Genomic DNA, 20336 nt, shown 5'->3' on the forward strand with positions numbered 1-20336 from the left:
TGTGCCCATTTTGCTACTTCCTTAGGAAGTACTCCTAACAGTAGACGTGCAGAGTCCAAAGATACATGCAATTCTATGATTTTTTAAATGTTCACTGTCAAATCAATCTGCAGAAAGCTTGCACCAAATCACTTACCCACCAATAATACCATCTGAGGTTGTCTTTAAAAATAAGGCCAAGATTAGGCATCACCAATTCAGATTTGGTTCCAGCTCTGTATTTTTAAAAGCCACTGTCATCAACCTGATGACCTCCCCACCCTCAGTCCCTACCCCCACTTCCAACCAAAAACCTGTGTCATGGCTGAGGTATTTGAATTGCTTTACAATGGAATAGAATGTAACTCAAAAAGCAGAGATCAAAAGTCAGCAGGAGAGAATAATGGGAGGCAGCTAGCACTGCATCCTAGGCAGCCACAAAAGATTCCCACAGTCATACTTGACAAACCCAACTCCTTTATTTCAGCTCGAAGCCGCACATTATGGGCTTGCTTTTCAGTACAGAGGTCATTTTCTGGTTCTGATTACAGGGCACCAAACTCACTGACAGATGTATTCAAGTGAATTTGATCTCTCGTATTGTAAATGGAAGAACAGCATGAAAGTTAAATGGGGGTAGGGGGAGCTTACCTTGTAGCCTGCCACTTGGATTTAATTTCATCTTGTCTTCGCCTCTGGAAGAGAGAGGACCTTGTGATTTGTCTTTCTTGTTCCCTTTGTAATCAAAATGCTCATTGTTCATGGCTCCTTTTGGTCTTTTCTTCATCAGTCTTGTCTCAAGAAGAAAATGAACTGGGAAAATTTCTTCGATCCCAAGGCTTCCAAGATAAAACCAGAGCAGGAAAGATGATGCAAGCAACAGGAAAGGCCCTCTGCTTTTCTTCCCAGCAAAGGTGTGTGGCCTTCAGTGGGGCTCTATTTGGGGGGATCTGAGGAGACTCTGGGACCCACCTACTCACGAAATGGAATCTCACAGTGTTCTTTAGAAGGATTTTGCCTGAGGCTGAGGAGCTGCTCTGTACTCACTAGTTAGGCAGTTTGTACTTAACTCTCTAATTAAGATTAACACATAGGATTTTTTGTTCCTCCCTGTTAATTAAAAAAAATTTTTTTTCATTTTTCTTTTGGTCTATAGGGGCATTATATATGTCAGTCACTATGAGTGCTGTCCTAGGCTTATGTTTGACCTTCAGTGTTGCTTGTAGCAATCAGTCTGATCCCCTTCCAGCAGCTGATTAAAGCAGGAGCCTAATGAGACCAGGTTGAAGGGTTCCTCCTCTGCTCTCTGTGGACCAATTAACTTCAGAGAGGTGCTGTTCTCATGCCCAGGTCCACACTGCTCAGACCCCGGACCATAACCTGGGAGTGTATTAGAAATGCAGAATCTAGGCCCTACCCCAGACATGCAGGATCCACATCCACATTTTAACTAGACCCCTGGTATTTTGATGTAAATTCAAGTTTGAGAAGCTCTGGTACAGGGAAAATTGTATAGATGAGTGGCATTTTTTTTTAACACAACCACGACTCATTTTTATGGTGGATATTAAATAAGCAGGAGCCCCTGCACACAGTCACTCTCTGCACCTGAGAAAAGTGACACTCCTCCTCGCTCCCTTCTCTCCCAGTAACTTAACAAACCCCCAAAATGTCACCCACTAATAGTAGGCAGAATGTAGGTAGTTCCTACAAATATTCAAGCTGTAGAAATTTCACTTACTCAAATTGTCCAACATTTTCTTCTGTTAATGTCTCCTTGCTGCTTTCCCTCCGTGTGGGCCAAGAGCAGGCCAGCAGCATGGAATATGGTTGTTCCTATGAAAACCCAAGAAAGATGGAGTAGAAAAAAAAAAGACCTACTGTGTCTGTTTTTCAGTGGTGTCTTCTCCTGGGCATTTTGGTTCCTCCTGATGACATTTGGACCCTGACTTTGTGGGCAATGCCAACTTTTATGCTTGAATGAAACCATTTCTAGTAGTTCTCCACACATTTCCCAAGAAAGGTATTTGTTTATCATCTTAAATCTTACCATTTAGTATTATTTATAATTTTTCTATGTAAAAATACATACTCATTCTAGAAAAATTTTAAGATAGAGACAAACCAAAAAGTGAAAATTAAAAAGCAACTAAAATTTTTACTAATAGAGATGATCTACTTTTAACCTCTTAATAGATACTTTCTGTGCATATAGGACCTTTTCCAACCTTGCAAGAATAATTGATTCCTAAAAAAATATTTCATAGAGTAAGTTGTCATATGTTAAACATATAATTATCACTAACTTCAGTGAGAATTCTTAGGCAAAGGAAGAGAAAAAAAGAATCTAGAAATGAATAGAATAGTTAGGGAGATAGCTGAGGACTCTTGATCTCTTTAAATAGAAGTCATCAGTTACACAAACCTTCACACCAGTGTTTGTTTTACAGACTTATTTGGTAGTCATTGCTACAACCATATATTCTATTTGATGAAAGGTGAGTATTAAATTAAACCAACAGGGATAACAAGCTTACTTTATGGCACAACAATGTCTTTGAAAATAATCTGCAGCATCTAGGTAGGACAGTGTGAGCAGGCTATTCTTATACAAGTACTCAATATTTAAAAACAATACTTCACAGACAAGAAGAAAACTAGGGGAAATAGTAAAAGGAAATTTTTTCTTAAATAGTTCATTGCATCATTTGTAATCTTACCGTGCTACACACGTAAGGCATTGCAGATGTTGATGGAATTTCCAAAAGCCGACTTCAGTTCACTGACACTATTGTTCCCTTTAGCTAAATAAGTTTGCATTTAAATTGAAATTTAAATGTTCATTTTTTGGCACCTATGCCCTGAAACTTCATGGAGAAGAGTGTATTTTAAGAGTATAATTCATCTGACATTGCTCATTTTTGGGTAGGGAGATGGAAGAAGCAGTGTTTTTCCCCAAGTATTTTATCCAAAGTTTAATATGCCTTAAATGTTTTTTGGCTGGGTAAATGGCATATGTTATAGCCAGCATTATAATAATGTTACACCTACTTCATCACATTTATTTCTGGTGTAGTATCTTCAAGTTTTTTTTTTAACAAGGATTAAATCATGTAACCTATCTGAAAGTGCTAACACACGACAGCCTCTCAGTAAATGTGCTGGTCCCCCTTCCTATACCATTTCAAAATGCTTCTGCCCATATTTCATTCCTCTGTGACTATTGGAGTGAGCAGCAGATGCCGTGGCCTTTGGAGAGTGATCTAAAATGGCCTAGTCAGAGAGACGCTAATCAGATACACTCCATCCCTCTTCAAAGGGCCAAATGTAGAAATGGGCAGTGGTCATGCCTTGGCCGTCCTCCATGAACACGGGATTGGCCCCAGCTTCAAATGAGCACTCAGCCCAGGCTCAAGACCACCCCCAACAACGCGGATGGAGGTGCTTGCCAGTGGTCCAGTTAGTAGCAGTAAACTAAGGGATGGGTACGTGGATAATCTTCTCTGGCTGACTAATCAGTTGGAACTACATGCATTTCTATTATTATTCAGCAAATATTGATGGAGCATCTTCTACACTCCAGGCACTGTTCTAGACTCACGAGTCTAAGATTGGCAGAATGTCAAGGATTTAAATTGCTCACTGGCTTAGTTTTGAGAGTGTGGCTTTGTCCTCTTGTCTAGGTTGGCCTTACGAAATCCTTTGTGTCGATTTCACCAAGAAGTGGAGACTTTTCGGCATCGGGCCATCTCAGATACTTGGCTGACGGTGAACCGCATGGAACAGTGCAGGACGGAATATAGAGGAGCACTATTATGGATGAAGGACGTGTCTCAGGAGCTTGATCCAGACCTCTACAAGCAAATGGAGAAGTTCAGGAAGGTAGGAGGTTTTATGAGGGTTAGCAGAAGGGGTACCTGCTGGAAGGTAGTGAGGTGTGATTTGAATCCCTCTGGTGAAGAAGACATAACTCAAAAGCACCAAGGATGCAATTAATCATCACTGGTGTCTTTTTATGTGACAGAATACCAATTAATGTGATACATAATTCTCTAAAGGATAAGATAGAAGAGACAGCTGGAAATTGCTGGGATTTCATAACTGCTTTTAATTGAAGTCAGATTTTCTTATAATGTGCACTTTTTGTAAGATTGTCACTTTTAAATGCCTTTTCATGCATAACTAAAAATCAAGATTAGATCAAATGAATCTGGGAAGTTAGAACAGACTACTGGGGAAATCTTTTAAAATCGCTAATGCATATTAAAATTAATAGAATAATAATGCTCCTTTGTTTTGTGATGTGTTCAGAAGCAGTGGAGTTTAGTTGCAGGGTTAGCTCAAGCAGCATTCCTCAGAAATTTTTCTGAAGAAAATATGTGGCTGAAGAGATTTCTATGCTCTTAAAGTTCACTGAAATATTTGGTGAGCAGTAAAGAACAATCTTGTTGGTTTTTTAATTATCTTGTGTCAATTTAGCAGTTTGATTTTGTCATACAAGAATACATCGCACCACTAGGTGGCAGTCTTACACTGAATATTTATGAAAATGCAGCGAGATTTTTGTTGTGTACAATCTTGGTAGTTCTTTGTTTGGTCGCCTGGATATATTTCAGGGTGTGAAAGAAAAAAGAATCAGCCAAATGTTAGGCTTGACATAATATTGTGTCAACTGTCTTACTCATTTCAAATGATCCATTTGTAATTGTGATATTGCTTAAAATCCCTAGATTTCTTATTATGTACATTATTGCAGAGCTACAAATAGAACCATCACTTGCGTTGGAGGTTATATGTGCCAGGTACTAAAAATAAATATATGATTATTCCGGAAGGCAGAAGAATTTTATGTGGAATTGTGTTTTTTTTGTTGTTGTTGTTGTTTTTGTTTTTGTTTTTTTGGTTTTGTTTTGTGGGAGTGGTTACTAACTGTAAGGACGAAATAAAAACCAAGCCCTTCGTCATTTGGTTTGAGTGTTGAAACATTACCCATTCCTTAGTGTCATCAGTCTGTTGATTTTGGAAAACATGTTTTTTAAAAAAAAATCCATTGCCACGCAGAAGTTGCTGAAGCCTTACTCCCCAATCCCATGTGTGCTGGATTCAATTTAACAGCTAAACATGGTGTACTTAGAATCTTTTTTTAAATAAGCCTATCTTCAAGTGTATATTTGATTAGACCAGACTTTCCACAAGGACAGGAACCATGTTGGGGATCTTCACAGCCATCACCCCAGGGCCAGTCCAGCACTTGGCCCCAAATTAGCACATACATAACAGATGACAAGATTCCAGGCACTGAGTTGGAAGTGCCACACCCATGTTTTCTCAAACCTGTAGGGCATTCCCACCATTTGCAGCTGACCTCATGATGTTTTGGAAATTGACATATGTGGTTTTGCAGGTAAGAAGTTGCATTATTAATGTGAGGCTTGCTGCCCTCTTTAGAATGAATTTAAATTGTAGAGTTTTCTCTTCACTTGGAGTTTATAACATGACATTTAACTTTGAGCAAGCTTTAGTGTTTTATCCCAGTAGGATTCCATTTTAAACAGAGTCTCCATTTCTCTCCCAGGAATGTGTTACCTAAACGTGTTTCTGAGTCACCTAGGAGAGCTATCCAGCTGCAAGTGGCTCCTCAGGAGTCACTGTGAGAGGGGGAGTTTCAGTCTCCTTGGGGCCGGCTGCCACCTTCACGTCTCAAAGGATGAATCCTGAACTAAAGTAGTATTTTGCTATAAATTCTCTTTTTTGAGTTCACACTTTCTGGTGGAGACAAAATTCTAATTCATACCTCATGGATGTGGTCTCCCTATTTGGATTCCTTAGTATCCACTCATTCATTTATTTGTCCATTCAACAAATGATATTGAAGCTGGGCCCTGTTCAGGCAGCATCCAGAGGAATACAGTAGTAAGGAGGCAGATTGATCATTGCCATCTTGTCTTGTGCAGTCATCTGGGGATAGAGCAAGTAAACACGATACAGCATGGTGAACAGTAGTGTCTATGGTGGCACATGGTGCTGCAGGAGCTCCTGGAAGGGGCTTCCTGGAGGAGGTGGCACTAAACAAAATGTGAAGGACGGGTAGGAAGGAGCTGGGTAGAAGGAGTAGAAGCAACAGAGCGGCATTCCTGGCTGAGAAAGCAATTTACGAAAGGCCTTTTAGGGGAAAGGAGCAGTGCGCTCAGAACCAGAGCACAGAAGGTGAGGTGAGTGTGGAGATGGGGGTGCCCTGACCATGGGGTTAGAAAGGGAGACAGGACTGGAATAGAAAAGACACCACTCTAAGGAGAGGGAGTAGTGGGAGGGTGTAGGGAAGGCAGGAGGCATGATCATGTTTGTGTTCTTAGATTGTAAGGTGGAGAAGGGATTGCAAGGGCCTAGGCTTGGAGGCTGGGAGAACTACTGGGAGGCTTTTATACAAACCCGGATGAGACATAAGGTAACCATGAAATGAAGGGGGAGGTAGACCAGAGAGAAATGGGCTGTTCTGACCTCTACCAGATTCCGTGGTAGCACCACTTTAATTGCTGAGCTCTTCATTGTCTTTAGAAATAAGTAGAATAAGCATAAATAAATCGCAACTTCAAGTGTATTTTCACCTCCAACCAAGACTTTTTTCATAGTGTCTTCAGATTGCCAAGAAACCTTTTAAATAGCACACAGTGAGCATGACTGAAATGATGAATGAAAAACTTGAAGTTAAACAAAGCAATCTGTTTTCCTTCTGGCACCCTTTGAAGCACAAAGGCCTGACGACAGAGCTCTCAACATCAACATTAAGAGCATTTATTAAGTGTCTGTGTCAGGGGTGGAAATACAAAGAGGTGGGAAAGCGTGAGTCCAGCCTTCAAGAAGGACCCTGCCAGGCATCTGCTCCTTGTCAATATGACCATGAGGGACGAGATACCTGGAGAGTGTGGCTGCACATAGCTGTTCTCTCAAGACAAAATACATAATAGGAAAAGGATGAATTTAAAGGGGCAGGGCTGAGCTGTGTGCAGTTGGAAGTTCCTCCTGACAGCCTGATTCACCCCAAGACCACGAGGTATTTTATGAGCAAAGTTACAACGTGTGATATATGTGCTCTTTGAAGGCAGAGTAAAAGGGTATAATTTAAAAATAGAAGTCAGCTTCTTGTAGCAGATTACATCAGCTGAAGTTGTGAGCTTGCAGCAGAGCTTTTGCAGCCTGAATGCCCTTGAGAGAGTCCTCCTGTGGTCAATTAAGTGTCTTGTTTTTCTTGAAAGTCAGAAATGGGATGGAGGGTAATTATTCTAAATGGGATAAAAGCTGTGTTAGGTGTAAGAAAATAGTCCTGAATCCTCTAAAGAGATAGTATAGAAATGTATACGTGGGCATTTATAGGAGTCTGAGTCCTCATAGACAAGGACAAGCGAACCAGTGTTTTAATGAGGGCCATTTATTAAACGGCTAATGAAATCCTACAGCATTTGTCTAGTGTTTCATCACCATAATTCAAAGAATAGCTAAAAGGTATTATAGGAAATGAGTGATACTCACTGGTATTTGCAGGTGCATATCTATTTAAAATAGTGTTAGGTTTTGGAGACCTGTTCATGCACTAATCATATTATCAAAGGATATGTGGTGAGAAGGTTTATTAACAAATGTTGGTGGCTTACTCGGTGGGACCTTATTAGGGCCATCAATCAGTGGTGTTCCGGTGTCCTGATTGTGAAGGTTTGGGTCTATAGCACTTGGTCAAGGACTGGTAAACAGCAGTATTGATATGGGGGATGGGTTTCCTGTGAACAAAGACTTGGGTTAATTAATTTGACAGTATCATTAATTACTGCTGAAATCATTGGTTTTTGTCAGAGGGCAGGCTCTTTTAGCAATTGAGGGCAGGTCCCATGAGAGTTGGAGACACTAAATAATGCAAGAGTGTCACTGCTCAACCATCTCAGGCTGTAGGATGAAGGCCTTTCCTTTCTGCCTGGGCCATTCAGCTCTCTGGATTAAACCAGTTTCTGCTTTACTTCAGTGTCTAAGGTAGGGCTGGGACACCTACCCCTACCCCAGTGAGTTGTGTTGAGTGAATGGGGAACATTTCCAGTTTGGATCCATACAGTGAACCAGTGTTTAATGTTTAAGCGCTAATATCTCTCAAGACTTTGCTTAATTCATATATAAAGGAGGTAGGGTAGGGGGCTTATTCCATTATCTTCTCTTCCTCTGCTAGTTCTAGAATTCTGTACACTGGATTGAGTTCTTTTATGAGGACAATTTCTTTTGTAAAACTAATGCTCTCTTAAATGTATTTGTTTCATAACTCACCATTTTCATTTGTAGGTTTTGGTGTGTGCCTGTTGTTTGTTTGGGTTTGGTTGTTTAACTGGGGTGCCTGTTTTTTGTGGATTCAAGTAGATTAACTCTAGCTGCCAAACCCCACCCGTGGGTTGCTGCTTTTTTAGAGCATGTGAATGCCGAAGGAAAAGCCTGCTGTTTTCACATGGCACAACTTGGAAGGGAACAATTATACCCATGCTTCCAGTTCTGAATTGGATGAGATGAGGCTTTCAGGGTTTTATGTTATCTTTATTGGTTTTCCCCATGGAACTTGGTAAATAGCAAAAATGAGCTTTAGGGTGAAGCCAAGACCATTTAAAATAACATGCATGAAACAGATAACTCGCAGAGCTGGTGGCTGGCTGGCTGCTGCTCCTGACTGGAAATGGAGAGGAGGAAGGAGCGTGACCTCAGAGTCAGGATGGTGTTACACTCTGTCCCCGCCCTTGCTGACACCAGCTGTGACCACTTGGATAGGTCCAATAGGCCTATTGCAGTTTTCTCATCCACTAAAGGTGATCGCTGAGCCCTCTTCCAGCTGCAACATTTTTAGTTTTTCGTTTTGTTTTGTTTCTTTGTTTTGAGATAGGGTCTTGCTCAGTCTCCCAGGCTGGAGTGCAGTGGTGCAATCTCAGCTCACTGCAACCTCCGCTTCCCAGGTTCAAGCATTTCTTGTGCCTCAGCTTCCTGAGTAGCTGGAATTACAGGCACGGGCCACCACACCCAGCTAATTTTTGTATTTTTAGTAGAGATGGGGTTTCACCATGTTGGCCAGGCTGGTCTCAAGCTCCTGGCCTCAAGTGATCTGCCCACCTCGGCCTCCCAAAGTACTGGGATTACAGGTGTGAGCCACAGTGCCTGCTGGCCTGAGTATTTTTTTTTCTAAATCACTGAGCTCATCTGTAGAGAAGTGTAGATACTGGAGAAGGACTGACATGTACTTTTTTCAATGTGGTGTTTTCCTGAGACTTCAAGTAAGTTCTGGTCTTTCTGAGTCTGCTTGCTCTTGTTGCTGTTGCTCTAATCTTAGCCTCTGGAAAAATAAGAATGTTTCATGCATAATTATTGGATGAATTTATTGGACACTTTCAAAGAGGAGCCTTTGGTATTTACAAATGGGTAATATTTTTCTCTTATTTATGTATGAATACTTCTGCAAGGGTCAGCAACCTATGGCTCACAGGTCAGCCACCTGTTTTTGTAAATAAAGGTTTTATTGGAACATGACCATGCCTATTCATTCATTTAGGACTATAAGTGGTCTGGCTGCTTTCACAATACCATGGCAGAGTTGAGCAGTTACAACAGAGGCTAATGGCTCACAAAGCTAAAAATACTTACTCGCCACCCCTTTATAGAAAACAGTTTGCTGGCTGCTGTTTTATAGGTACCTCTAGTGCATGTTGAGATTAAGAAAGTGTGAGGTTTTAAAAATTTTTAATTGTGGTAAAAGGAAACACATACCATAAAATTTACCATCTTAACGATTTTTAAGTGTCCGGTTGAGGTAGTGATCAATGTATTTACATTGTCGTGCAATGGATCTGTAGAACATTTTCATCTTGGTCCCAGACAGTCCAATTCCAGAGTTCAATATACAAACCACCTCATTCCTCCCACTCCTACAGAGCACTATGAACAAATGAAATCCAGGGCCCATGGTACTCAGAGTAGAATGAGTCCTGATCCACAAACCAGAAGATCCATTTCTTTGGGGCATAATGCTGGGCAAGCTACCAAATGCATTAACCACGCTAAGCCTCCCTTGCAGGTTGGAGCTGAGGAAGGTGCCCCTCACTGGGGGGCACTGAGTTTTAGAGGGCATGAGTCACAGGAGGTACTTAGCATGGCACATGGCACAAGGCAAGCTCTCGGATAATGGTAACTCTTTTTTATAGTTACCATATTTACTCCTGAATCTCCAAGGGAAAAAAAAAATTAACATCCAGCAAAACACATATGCTAAGTAAATCAGCTGTGGGGTCTCTGGGAGGTTGGCCTCAGCCTTGGATTGCCCCTGCAATGTCGGCTGGAGTAAATGGTGTTTATCATTCTGGATTGTCTGACAGTTTGTCACACAGGAGTCTCCAGGTATGACAGGCCACTCCTGACTTTCTCTGCTACGATTCAGCAGCCTTCCTCCAACCCAAAGTGCAGGTGACTTCCAAAGTGCCTGATTGTCTCAGGAGTCCCGCCAACCCAGGATTAGCTGCCTGTCCTGTCTCTCGCTGGAGCTCCTGGGATCCCTTGAACATTTTGCTTTAAAATTTCCCTTCACCCATGGTGGTGCACGCCTGTAATCCCAGCTACCCAGGAAGCTGAGGTGAGGATCCCTTGAGCCTGGGTGGCAGAGATTGCAGTGAGCCATGATCACGCCACTATACTCCAGCCTGGGAGACAGAGTGAGACCCTGTTTCAAAAAATAAAACGTTAAAAAATTTTTTTTTCCTTTGGCTATAATGGTTAGACAACCCACCTTTGTGTTCAGGGACTTTTTTTTCCCCTCTGTGATCTACTTTTAGTTGGATGGAGTCTTTGAAAAAAAAAATTGTCTTTTGAGCATAATTTTGCATTTATAAATGGGTAGGCTAGGAAATTATATAGTAGTCTGTTAATTTGTACCTTTCCTATTGGATGTACTTTCACAGCTTTTATATTATTTCTGTTTTTAGTTCGACTTCGTGGTGAGAAATATTTAAGTTTAAATAAATACATATTCATGATGTGTTTATCTCCTGAAAAGTTTTCAGTTACGTTTGTGCAAAATAAGTAAATATATTTACACACATCCCCAAAATGACAGACATTTAAGCACATTTCTCTCACATCCTTTTCTGTTTCCCAAGCTAGAGGTTGATCCTCAGCTGCTACTGTTATTCAGTCTCCACATCCAGTAGGGCTCTTGTTTCTAATAATTCTACTTCCAAAGTGTGTCTTGAATCGGTTCCCTCCTATCATCCCCAGTGCTCTTATCTGAGCTAGGATCTTCCTCAATTTAAAGGATTATAATTGGCAGCCCTTTCCACAGTAATGCTAGTCCAATTCTGTAACATAAAGTGGTCATGTCTTTCTCCTGGCTAATAACTTTCTGTGGCCGTTCCTTGGACAATCGACAAGTCCAAACTTAGTGTGGCTTTCTAGGCCCTCCACAGGCTGGCTCTGACCTACCTCCCCCAACCCCAGCTTCCCTCTAGAATAATTTCCCTCCCGCCTCACTTCCCTGCTGCTGCCACACACACATGCACACCCTGTGTTTCCAGCCTCATTAAAATCTGTGCCATTCACCCCATTCTTAACACACTCTGACCTTTGCAGGCTCTGTTTCTCCCACCAGAAATTCCCTTCTCCCTCTTTTGTGCCTGTAAAACTTTGAGGCATCATTTAAGGCCACATGACCCCCAGGGAGCCTTTGCTGACTTCCCAAAGCAAGGCTGTTACCCTTTTGCACTGTTCCTGTTGCACTTTATACATGCTTCTTAGCCTGCCACTTGGTAGATATCCAATAAATATTTATCAAATGAGCAAATAGGTAAATAAATAGGCTTAATTATTATGCAGTTGGGGTTCAAGAATGTGTAAAATCCGGGTCTTACACATCCTCAAACCCAATTGCATAATAAATAAACATAATATGCATCTTATAAATGTATTACTGAAATTTAATCCTGCCGTTGAACAAAAATGAGACTCAGGTATGCAAGCGAGGAGTCATTTGATATTAACATCCTAGAAGATACCATCTATACTTACTAATTCATAATTTCTGTTACTTGAATTCTATAAGTAGAGGAACTATCCATACAGTTTTTTTTAATTAAGCATGTTTTGTAATACTATAAATGCTAATATGTTGGCTTAAAACAGATTTTTTTCAAGTGTGGAGTGGGAAGGACCACATCTCTCTTGAGAGGCATTAAATCTTTGCATGTGACATTTCTCTAATTGTTTAAGGGAAAAGCTTGCTTAACTCTCGAGTTTCAGAGTGGACTCTGGACAAAAGTGAATTATCCATGAACTCATCTGTGTGAACTGATCTGGTCCAAGATAGTTTTCCTTTTGCCAGATTGTCTGGCTTTTCTTCCTAAGGTTTATGTGTATTGGGTGGCACATGCAAGCTTGGCTTCTAGAATTTCATGGATGACAACTTTCAAAACATAACAGGTTTTATTGAGTGGAACCATCAAGTTCCAGGTCAAAATACTGCCGTAAATTGAGCCCATCTCTTAACAAGGACTCCTCAGTGCCTCAGCAGCTTGAATCTCTTGGATGACTGTTTCCATGTTTCATCACTTAATGCTTTTGGCTGCAGGGTCAGAGGGATGCATAGTGCCTGTGACAACTCCCCCTACCCCCACCCAACACTGACTGTTCCACTGGCCTCTGTCTCTTTTTGGTAGCTCCTGAAGAAGGTATCATCTTAAATTATGGGTCAATGGAAAATTACCATATTCAAGTAGTATGATTTACTAGTTACTGTCTCTCGCCTCTGTAGTTTATCCCTAAGTCTGTCATAGCAACACGTCCTTCTAGATTACTTTCTTCTTTTTGGTTAACAGCTCAAATATCATCTTTCCCAGCTAGTCCTCTTATTCACCAAGATGAAATAGTTGTAATTTTTACCATCTTCTAGATTTCAGTATAAAAGAAGACAGTTGTACCCTGGTGGATTAGCCCAGCACACTCATTTAAAGTATTTATGCTTCAGGGATCCATTACTTTTTATTTTTATTTTTATTTTAAAATATGGTGATTTACTTACATATACAAAATACAGTGTGGGTTTTATTTAAATTTCAAACAGGAGCAGTGTAGCTACTGTTTCCCGAATGCCAATAGCATTATAGTACTGTAAGTTGCTTTTGTTAGAATCAAAAAGAATTTTCTTCACATCCTTCTTTACAAACAGACTTTTCAGTGACTGCAAAAATAATGCTTTGATGGTTGCCTAGATTGCCACTTTTACGTAAAACTGGATTTATAAGTTGGCTAGGGAAAATTAATATTTTAGAAAGAAAGATCTAAATCACAATTGCTTTAGGAAAAACTTGTGTTCTGTGTTAGTTTGTCATCAAGGAATATTAAAGAATTTTGAATAGGATTTTTTGTGATTGAATTATTTTTGTTAACCCTCAACAAAGCATTCCTAACAAGATTTATGCAAGCAGTATTGGCCCTGTAATGGAGTCATAGGTTGTCATGATTTCATAGGTTCCCTTTCTCTCAGTGAAACTCAGAATCCCCTTTGTCCCAAGTCCTAAGTCTATCTGTGTTTTAGTGTTTGAGCTATCAGAAGAATGATTGAATAGAAAACTGGTAGTTTCCATTCATACTTCTGAGATTTAAAATAACAAAAAAAAGATGTTGGATGATTCCTTGTTCTCCAGAGAACTGCTATAATTCTAATCTAACAGGGAAATGAGGAAATGGAGGCTGGCATATTACCCGTTTATGTCTTGGTCAGCAGGAGCTCTGTTCACTAAAATGTGCACAATTCTCAGCCACTTTCATCCCACTTACCTCAAAAAGTGTCTTCACTTTGTCTCCTTTAGTGAGTTATTGATAAAAAGAAAACCTTAAACAGAAACAGCTTTAAAAATATGTGTACTACCTTTCAAACATAAAATTTTCAGGACAGTTACAGGTATAATAAAATTATCCCAAGTGAAGAAATCCTGCTTCATCTTCAGCAGTTATCCCATCCTAATCATTAAACAAGATCAATGGAACTCAGAGAGAGGAGCCTTAAAATCTTAAATGGGCCGATTTTACATGGGTTCAGGGAGCCCTAAAAAGAAGCAGACCCTACGAGCCTATTGGTATAACTCTGAAATGAAATTCCCACATGCATTAATCAGGCTTCTGTTGTTACCATCAAATGAAATATGATTTTCGGGCTTGGTAACACTTCACAGTTGATTGGCTCCTTCTATCCAACCACCCATCTATCTGTGCATCCATCTTTTAAAATTCTCTCTCCAGCTGTGACTCTGAGACAACCATTGTCATTTAGATGCTGATTCCTCACTGTGGTTCTGCTGGTGACTGCTGACATTGAAATGAGGGATGTTTCTCAAGATAGATTAATTATGTAAACAAATTGAGGGATGAGGTTTTCTTCTGCTTTGTTCTTTTTAATAAAATTCTGTCCTGGACCACTAGAAGTGGTATTCAGCCATGCTTACAAGCAAAAATAGTTCATGGTTATTAGTTCATGTTCTGAGAGAGGTTCAGGCAAACAGACTTGGAAAATACCCACATCGGAAGAGGAGGAACCATAGGGGAAAATAGTCTACAGATTAATGCATGTGAAATAAATGAAGAAATTTCTCAAATAGGGAAGCTGAGAAAATAGTGGGGCAAAATATGTTACATTTAGGATCTTGTTCTCTTTTTTTTTTTTTTTTTTTCATCTTAAACCTGTGGGGGAAAGATCCAGGAGAAGCTGGCAACCGCAAGTGCTTCCAGGGCCTGGAACCAAGTTTGGGGATGAGATGAGCTGAGGAAGCTAAGAATGAGGTTGAGGTTTCACCATACGCCTTTTCCTGCCTTTTAAATGTTGTGCCATGTGCATGTGTTACCCATTAAAATAATCTGTATTAAAAATATTGAGAATCAATGAGATTGAAGAACAGAAGAAAAGGGAGAATAACAGAAAAGTTTCTTAAATTGGCAAAAATGGGGAGGGTTTTTCAATGGTTTGTTTCTAATAATAGTAAAGGGAAGAGAGAAATCAGGCTATAGGGGCAAAGATGGGAAGCTAAGTTCCAAGGTAATGTCATGTGGGCAGCTGGATGGAGGAGGTTGGAGGATGAAGTCATTTTCGAAAGCCATCAGCAGGGAGAGGCATGTGAGGAGGTGAAGTCACTTAGGGATGGAAGGATCAAAACTAGTGCCTGAGGGAAATCCACCGAATAGCAGGAAAGAAGATGAGAGTGTTTCTTTTAAAAGCCTCCACTGTTGTAGGAGAACTTCAAGAAGCAGTTATGCTTATCCAGAAAGGGAAAAAAGGTGAGAAAGTAAAAAGACAACTTTTCCCACATATCTTCAATTCTGTCCTAGAAGGAACATGTTCTATGTTTAGCATCAATGAGAACGTGGACAAAATCCTTTCCCAAAAAAGAACGAAGGGGGAGGGGGAAAGAGGCTGTGGAGGGGGGCAGCTATTTCAGAGGGAACCATCTCCACACTTTTCAACCCCACTCCAGGCCTTCGAGTTGGATTGCAGCACCCTACAGGCTGAGGTTTCGTCTCCTGACGTGGAGGTTTTCTGACAGCCTTAATGACTTGCTCTGTGTTCAGCATCCACTTCTAATTCTTATTCATGCTGTTTAATGTGCTGAGGCACAGTCTTTCCCTACAGTCTCTCTCTCAACTCTGTTCTCTCAATCTAGCGATTTCATCAGTTCCTTTTCATTGGGAGTCTTCCAGGTCTTACAAACTAAACCCAAGAGGATTTATGTTCCTGCTAGCCCCAATTTTGTCATTAAAAGTTTCTGAGTAGTATCAATTGCCATAAATCAAACTAATATCCCTCTGGCTTCATAATATTTGTTTATTACTAGTTTATTTTTTAATACTCTCATAAGGGTCTCCTAATGTTCAAGTTTAAAAAGAAATGGAAACACATGCAGATTCTAAACCACACATCTTTTTGTGCGCATGTTATGGATTGGGCTCCTTTTAACAAAATGTATGTGTTAAAGTCAGGTATGACTGGGAACACAGAGGATGTGGCTCCTCTGAGGGTTACTAGAGACTGTGTGGCATACTCAGGTTTCACTGGAATTTTATCAGAGGCACCACAAATCAAGTATTTTAGAATAAGACATTGAAAACATCTTTAATTTTAAAGATCTGCATATCTTCCTCATGCAGGCTGTGTATGCCATGCTTCCTCACCTTCCCTCCCCAAGCACTGCCAGGAAAAGCCAGGGATTTGTAAACTGAAGCTATGTCAGCTAAAGCTTTTATTGGTACTTATTATCCAGGCCTCCGTCTGCTTTTCATTAATTCTCTGCTGAAAGAATTAGCTTAGCCCCCTCCTCCCGCCTTTTTTTTTTTTTTTTTTGCATGTCTTCCATTTTAAAATAAAAAGCAACAGCTAAAAGTCATGATGTGAAACCAGACAATGGTTAGATTTCGTAAGTTAGACTCCCTCTTCCTTATCCTTAGTGTATTTTAGGTTTTAGGCAAAACCTATTAGATTCATTGTGGACTTAATTGTCCCTCCTTTCTCCCTGGCTTGTCCCCATTTTGCCCACTGTTCTGCAATTTCAGCTAATAAATGGTGCGAGTAAAGTTGACATTAAGGAGATGACAATAGGAAAGAGTATTTTGAAAATAAAATGAAGATTTGATGAACTTTCTTACCATTTAATCCAGAAAATAAGAAAAACGTAGTTTAAAAGAACGTTAAACATGAGTTGTGCAAAAGTCAAAAGACTGCTCATTTTTTGTTTAAAAATATCTTTTTCTTAGTACAAAAGCACAGCAGATATTTAAACTCCACAATGAACAATATGATAGGTTTATTTATGTAAGAAAATTAACATATTTGAATTTTTTCCCAGCCTAGAGTTTTCCCTAACATTCTGCCTTGTAGATAGATGTAGCAGCTCTTTAAATATGTACATAATGCAGAATATTTTTGATTAAATATTGGTAAAATGCTCTACAGTTTACAAAGCTGTTTCATACTCATTACCTCATTAAAACTGCACAACAGTTTAGCGAGGGTATGAATTCTTTTTCCCTTTTCACAGATAAGACCACGGGGCAGCCATGACTGACTTGCCTATAGCCATACGTATGAACTAGAATTTGAACGAAAGCCTCTCACTCTACAGTCAGTGCTCTTCTCAGCTTTCCAGCCCCACATTACTACAATTCGATAAACAGATCCTTGTGTAATATTAGGTTACTATTGGAAAAAAAGGTTTCTGGGGTAGAGGAGACCTGGCTTCATGTTCAAGTAGCAGTCACATCTTCCAGTACATGCCACATCCTCTGAACTCATTTTTCTGACCCGAGTGATTCATGTTCCAAGCACCCTTAAGGAGTATTTGGACTTTTTCCTTCTCACCAATCCCTCTGTCTCTTGAACATCCAGTCACATTTCTGGGTTTGGCATTTCACATTTCTGTTCTACCTTATTCTTGGAGTGGTTTTTTGAGGTGAAATGGCAGGTCTAGAGCCTGAGTTCCTTGGGGTCTGGCGCATGAATCCTGTAACAGTAGGCTCAACTCAGGGACCCAAAGCTGAGGCTCACAGATGGAAAGTAGACATCACAAAGGCCAGCATCCAGCAAAGGATCGTCTGCAAATTGCCCCAGTGGTTTAAAGCCCGTCACTGTTGAAAGGTTTGCAGTCATAAGAGGAAAGTATCAGAAGCCCTACAGCAAATAGGCACAGAAAATTAACAGGCCCCCTGCAGACATTTCCAGTGAAGAACATCTCAACTCACTCTGAATTAGGGCCTCTCTGGCCTGAGTTGAGTGTAAGAATCCTCTGAGAAGCAAGTTGGATGTGGAGAATCCTGGCTTCTACCTAAGGATTTTGATTCTGGAGGCCTGGGGTGGGGCGCAGAGATCTGACTTTTAACAGGCTCCCAGATAATTTCTTTGCTGGGATCCATAGATCACACCTTGAGAAATACTTTATCAGAGCACCATTGTGAAATAGCTGATGTTCATGATGATGACTTATCCTTCAAAAAAGGCAATTTTGCTCTATTTTAGAAGATAGACATTTAATAAGAGGTATCTGACTTACGTGAAGATTTCTTATTTCTTAACTTTTTTTTAATAGAATATGCTTTACCTACATGGAAAAGTCACTTAAACCACTTGATTTCCCAGGAACTCTACTATATTAAGGCTTAATGTGCTTTTTAGTACTTACATACATGTTTACCTAAGGCTTAGAGCCTAGAAATTTGTATATCACAGACACTCAAAGATTACTTATTTTGTTTATCTAGAATCAGTACTAACCTTTCTAACGAAATCACTTCTCCTGTTTCAGCTAAAGCCCCCTTGGTGTTCTCTAGGTTGATACAGAAAACTGAAAGAGCTAGAATGGAGCCCCAGGTTAGTTAATATCTATAATTGATTACTCAGCAGCAAACAATTCTGACAGTTAATATACCCATGTTAATCACAAGGAATTTTGCAGGAGCACTCTGGCACTGTCCTGTCCTGATATGTATGTTAAAATTGCCCACAGGTTCACAAAGGAATCCTCCCCTCTGCATTTTCCCCCATTCCTGTGGTGTGTCTATTGCCTATAGCTGGTTCTTCCTCTTAGGAGTAATCAGCCTAAGACAGAGCAGGCTCACCACCAGGTCCTACAGATGCCTCCATCATTTTACTCTGCAGTTTGTTACAGCTAACATTGTTCTTAAGAAATATCATCCTGGCTTGGAGGTAATTTCTATGGTGAGTACCAAGATGTTTACTAAGCTGAGAAAAAGTCAAGGGTGATATAAAAACAGTAATTCTCATTCATCCCCAGAATGGCATTTCAGTGCTTGTGGGAATGCACTAGAGGTTGTGAAATCATAAATGAAGAATGTCAGAAATACAGTACTTTGACATTTTTTGACAAAGATGTAGTTAGCCATTCTTGAACAGAATAAACGAAACTTTGACATTGAATGTAAAGTAGAAGTGATAACAAAATTAGCACATTTAAAAAGTTTATCATGTATCAGCTACAGTTCTAAGCATTTTACATGAATGGGCTCATTGAAACTCCCCAAGAGGAAGACACTATGATCTCCTTTTCACAGATGAGGATTTTGACGCTTAGAGAGGTTACATAACTGTCTCAATGTGACACAGTCAGAACATGTCAGGGCCAGGTGGAAGGGATTATAATTTGACTCAGACCACATTGACACATGCATCCCCTTATTTTCTGGAACTAAAGCAGTTTCTTCATGAGCAGTATGATGGGGTCTTCTACACTTGTCAGTTGAATAAGGTTAAAAAGCCTCTGTTGTTTCAGTTTAAATGTTGAGTCAATTCAAAATTTGGCTTCCTCTGTACTGTTTCGAATCATCTCTTTTTGGATGCTCTTTCAGAAGCATTCTCTGCCCCAGGAGGGAGGGCATTGGGCTGACTGTGTCCTGGGGGTAGGCAGGGGACATGGTGTCCTTGAGGCCACTCCCTGTCCCCTGGTTTCTTGCTTATCTTGCTGCAGCATCTGGGCTTGCATGGTGAGTTCCTGAAGCCTGTGGCCAGGGGAATGCCTGGTCTCCTTCCTCAGCCCTAGGAATGTTCTAGGATCCTCAGCCTCCTTCCTTTGATGAATCTCCCTAATGGCAACTCTGATTACCTTGGACTTCCATTTGGCCTCTAACCCAGTGCCATTCCCTGGCAAATGTACTGGCCAGCACCCTCAGCCACCTCCCTCTTCTTTCCATAAAACATAGAAGATCTTCTGAATTTCTTCTTCTCCATACCACAAAAGCTCATGGAGAAACCTGGGAGCTAAACGCTGCCCTTTTTCATCAACTGCACTGCTTTATTTTAATGCAGCTGACCCTACGCAGGCCTGAGAGGCAACCCCCTTGCAAACTCCCAAACAGGCGGTGGGGCAGCTCATCTTCTGCCTTTGGTTTTTCCCTCAGGGCTTTTCCTCCCTGCGACAAAGTTGGGCTCCATGTGTCTTTAAAAGGCCCAGTTCCCTGATTGAAGGCCCCAGCAGAGAAAGGGGTGAGCAGGATTTGTCCCTTCCTTTCTCTTGTCATTAACCCCATCACTACCACCACCATAATACGAAGTGTAGGATCAAGTCCACCTGCTAAAGTGGGAGATAAACACTTCCTAATCCTTTAAAAAGCCCGAGTTTCAAGTTTATTGTCTTGCTGCAGACTTGAGAACTTGGGCTGTCGGAAGCTGGAGAGTACAACTTTCTTTTTGTATTTCTCCTGCAACAATCCAGAGGCACAGCCAGAGAGAGGTATGTCTCAGGCTGGCAATGGAGAAGGTCAGGCACATAGACATGCAGATAGAAAACCACGTTGATATATTACAAAAA

The 20336-nt window shown here is 40.6% G+C and overlaps 1 protein-coding gene and 1 long non-coding RNA gene across 43 annotated transcripts in view; one reads left to right on the forward strand and one right to left on the reverse strand.

The window, feature by feature from the left end:
- LOC103891161 (uncharacterized) overlaps positions 1–776 on the reverse strand; it is a 122850-nt gene extending 122074 nt beyond the window's left edge. For all 3 annotated transcript variants that reach the window (XR_010140874.1, XR_008527072.2, XR_008527070.2), the window contains exon 1: positions 631–776. This is a non-coding gene — a long non-coding RNA (uncharacterized LOC103891161). The remainder of the gene's footprint in view (positions 1–630) is intronic.
- ICA1 (islet cell autoantigen 1) overlaps positions 1–20336 on the forward strand; it is a 157594-nt gene that overhangs the window by 40803 nt on the left and 96455 nt on the right. For all 40 annotated transcript variants that reach the window (XR_008526799.2, XR_008526791.1, XR_008526795.2 and 37 more), the window contains 2 exon segments: positions 770–893; positions 3663–3861. Coding sequence is in view for 29 of the 40 variants with exons in the window: in XM_024249240.2 (XP_024105008.2) it covers positions 770–893; positions 3663–3861 (323 nt within the window). In the remaining 11 variants the exon portion in view is untranslated.

The sequence above is a fragment of the Pongo abelii genome, chromosome 6 (assembly GCF_028885655.2).
Source record: "Pongo abelii isolate AG06213 chromosome 6, NHGRI_mPonAbe1-v2.0_pri, whole genome shotgun sequence".
Classification (NCBI taxonomy): domain Eukaryota; kingdom Metazoa; phylum Chordata; class Mammalia; order Primates; family Hominidae; genus Pongo; species Pongo abelii.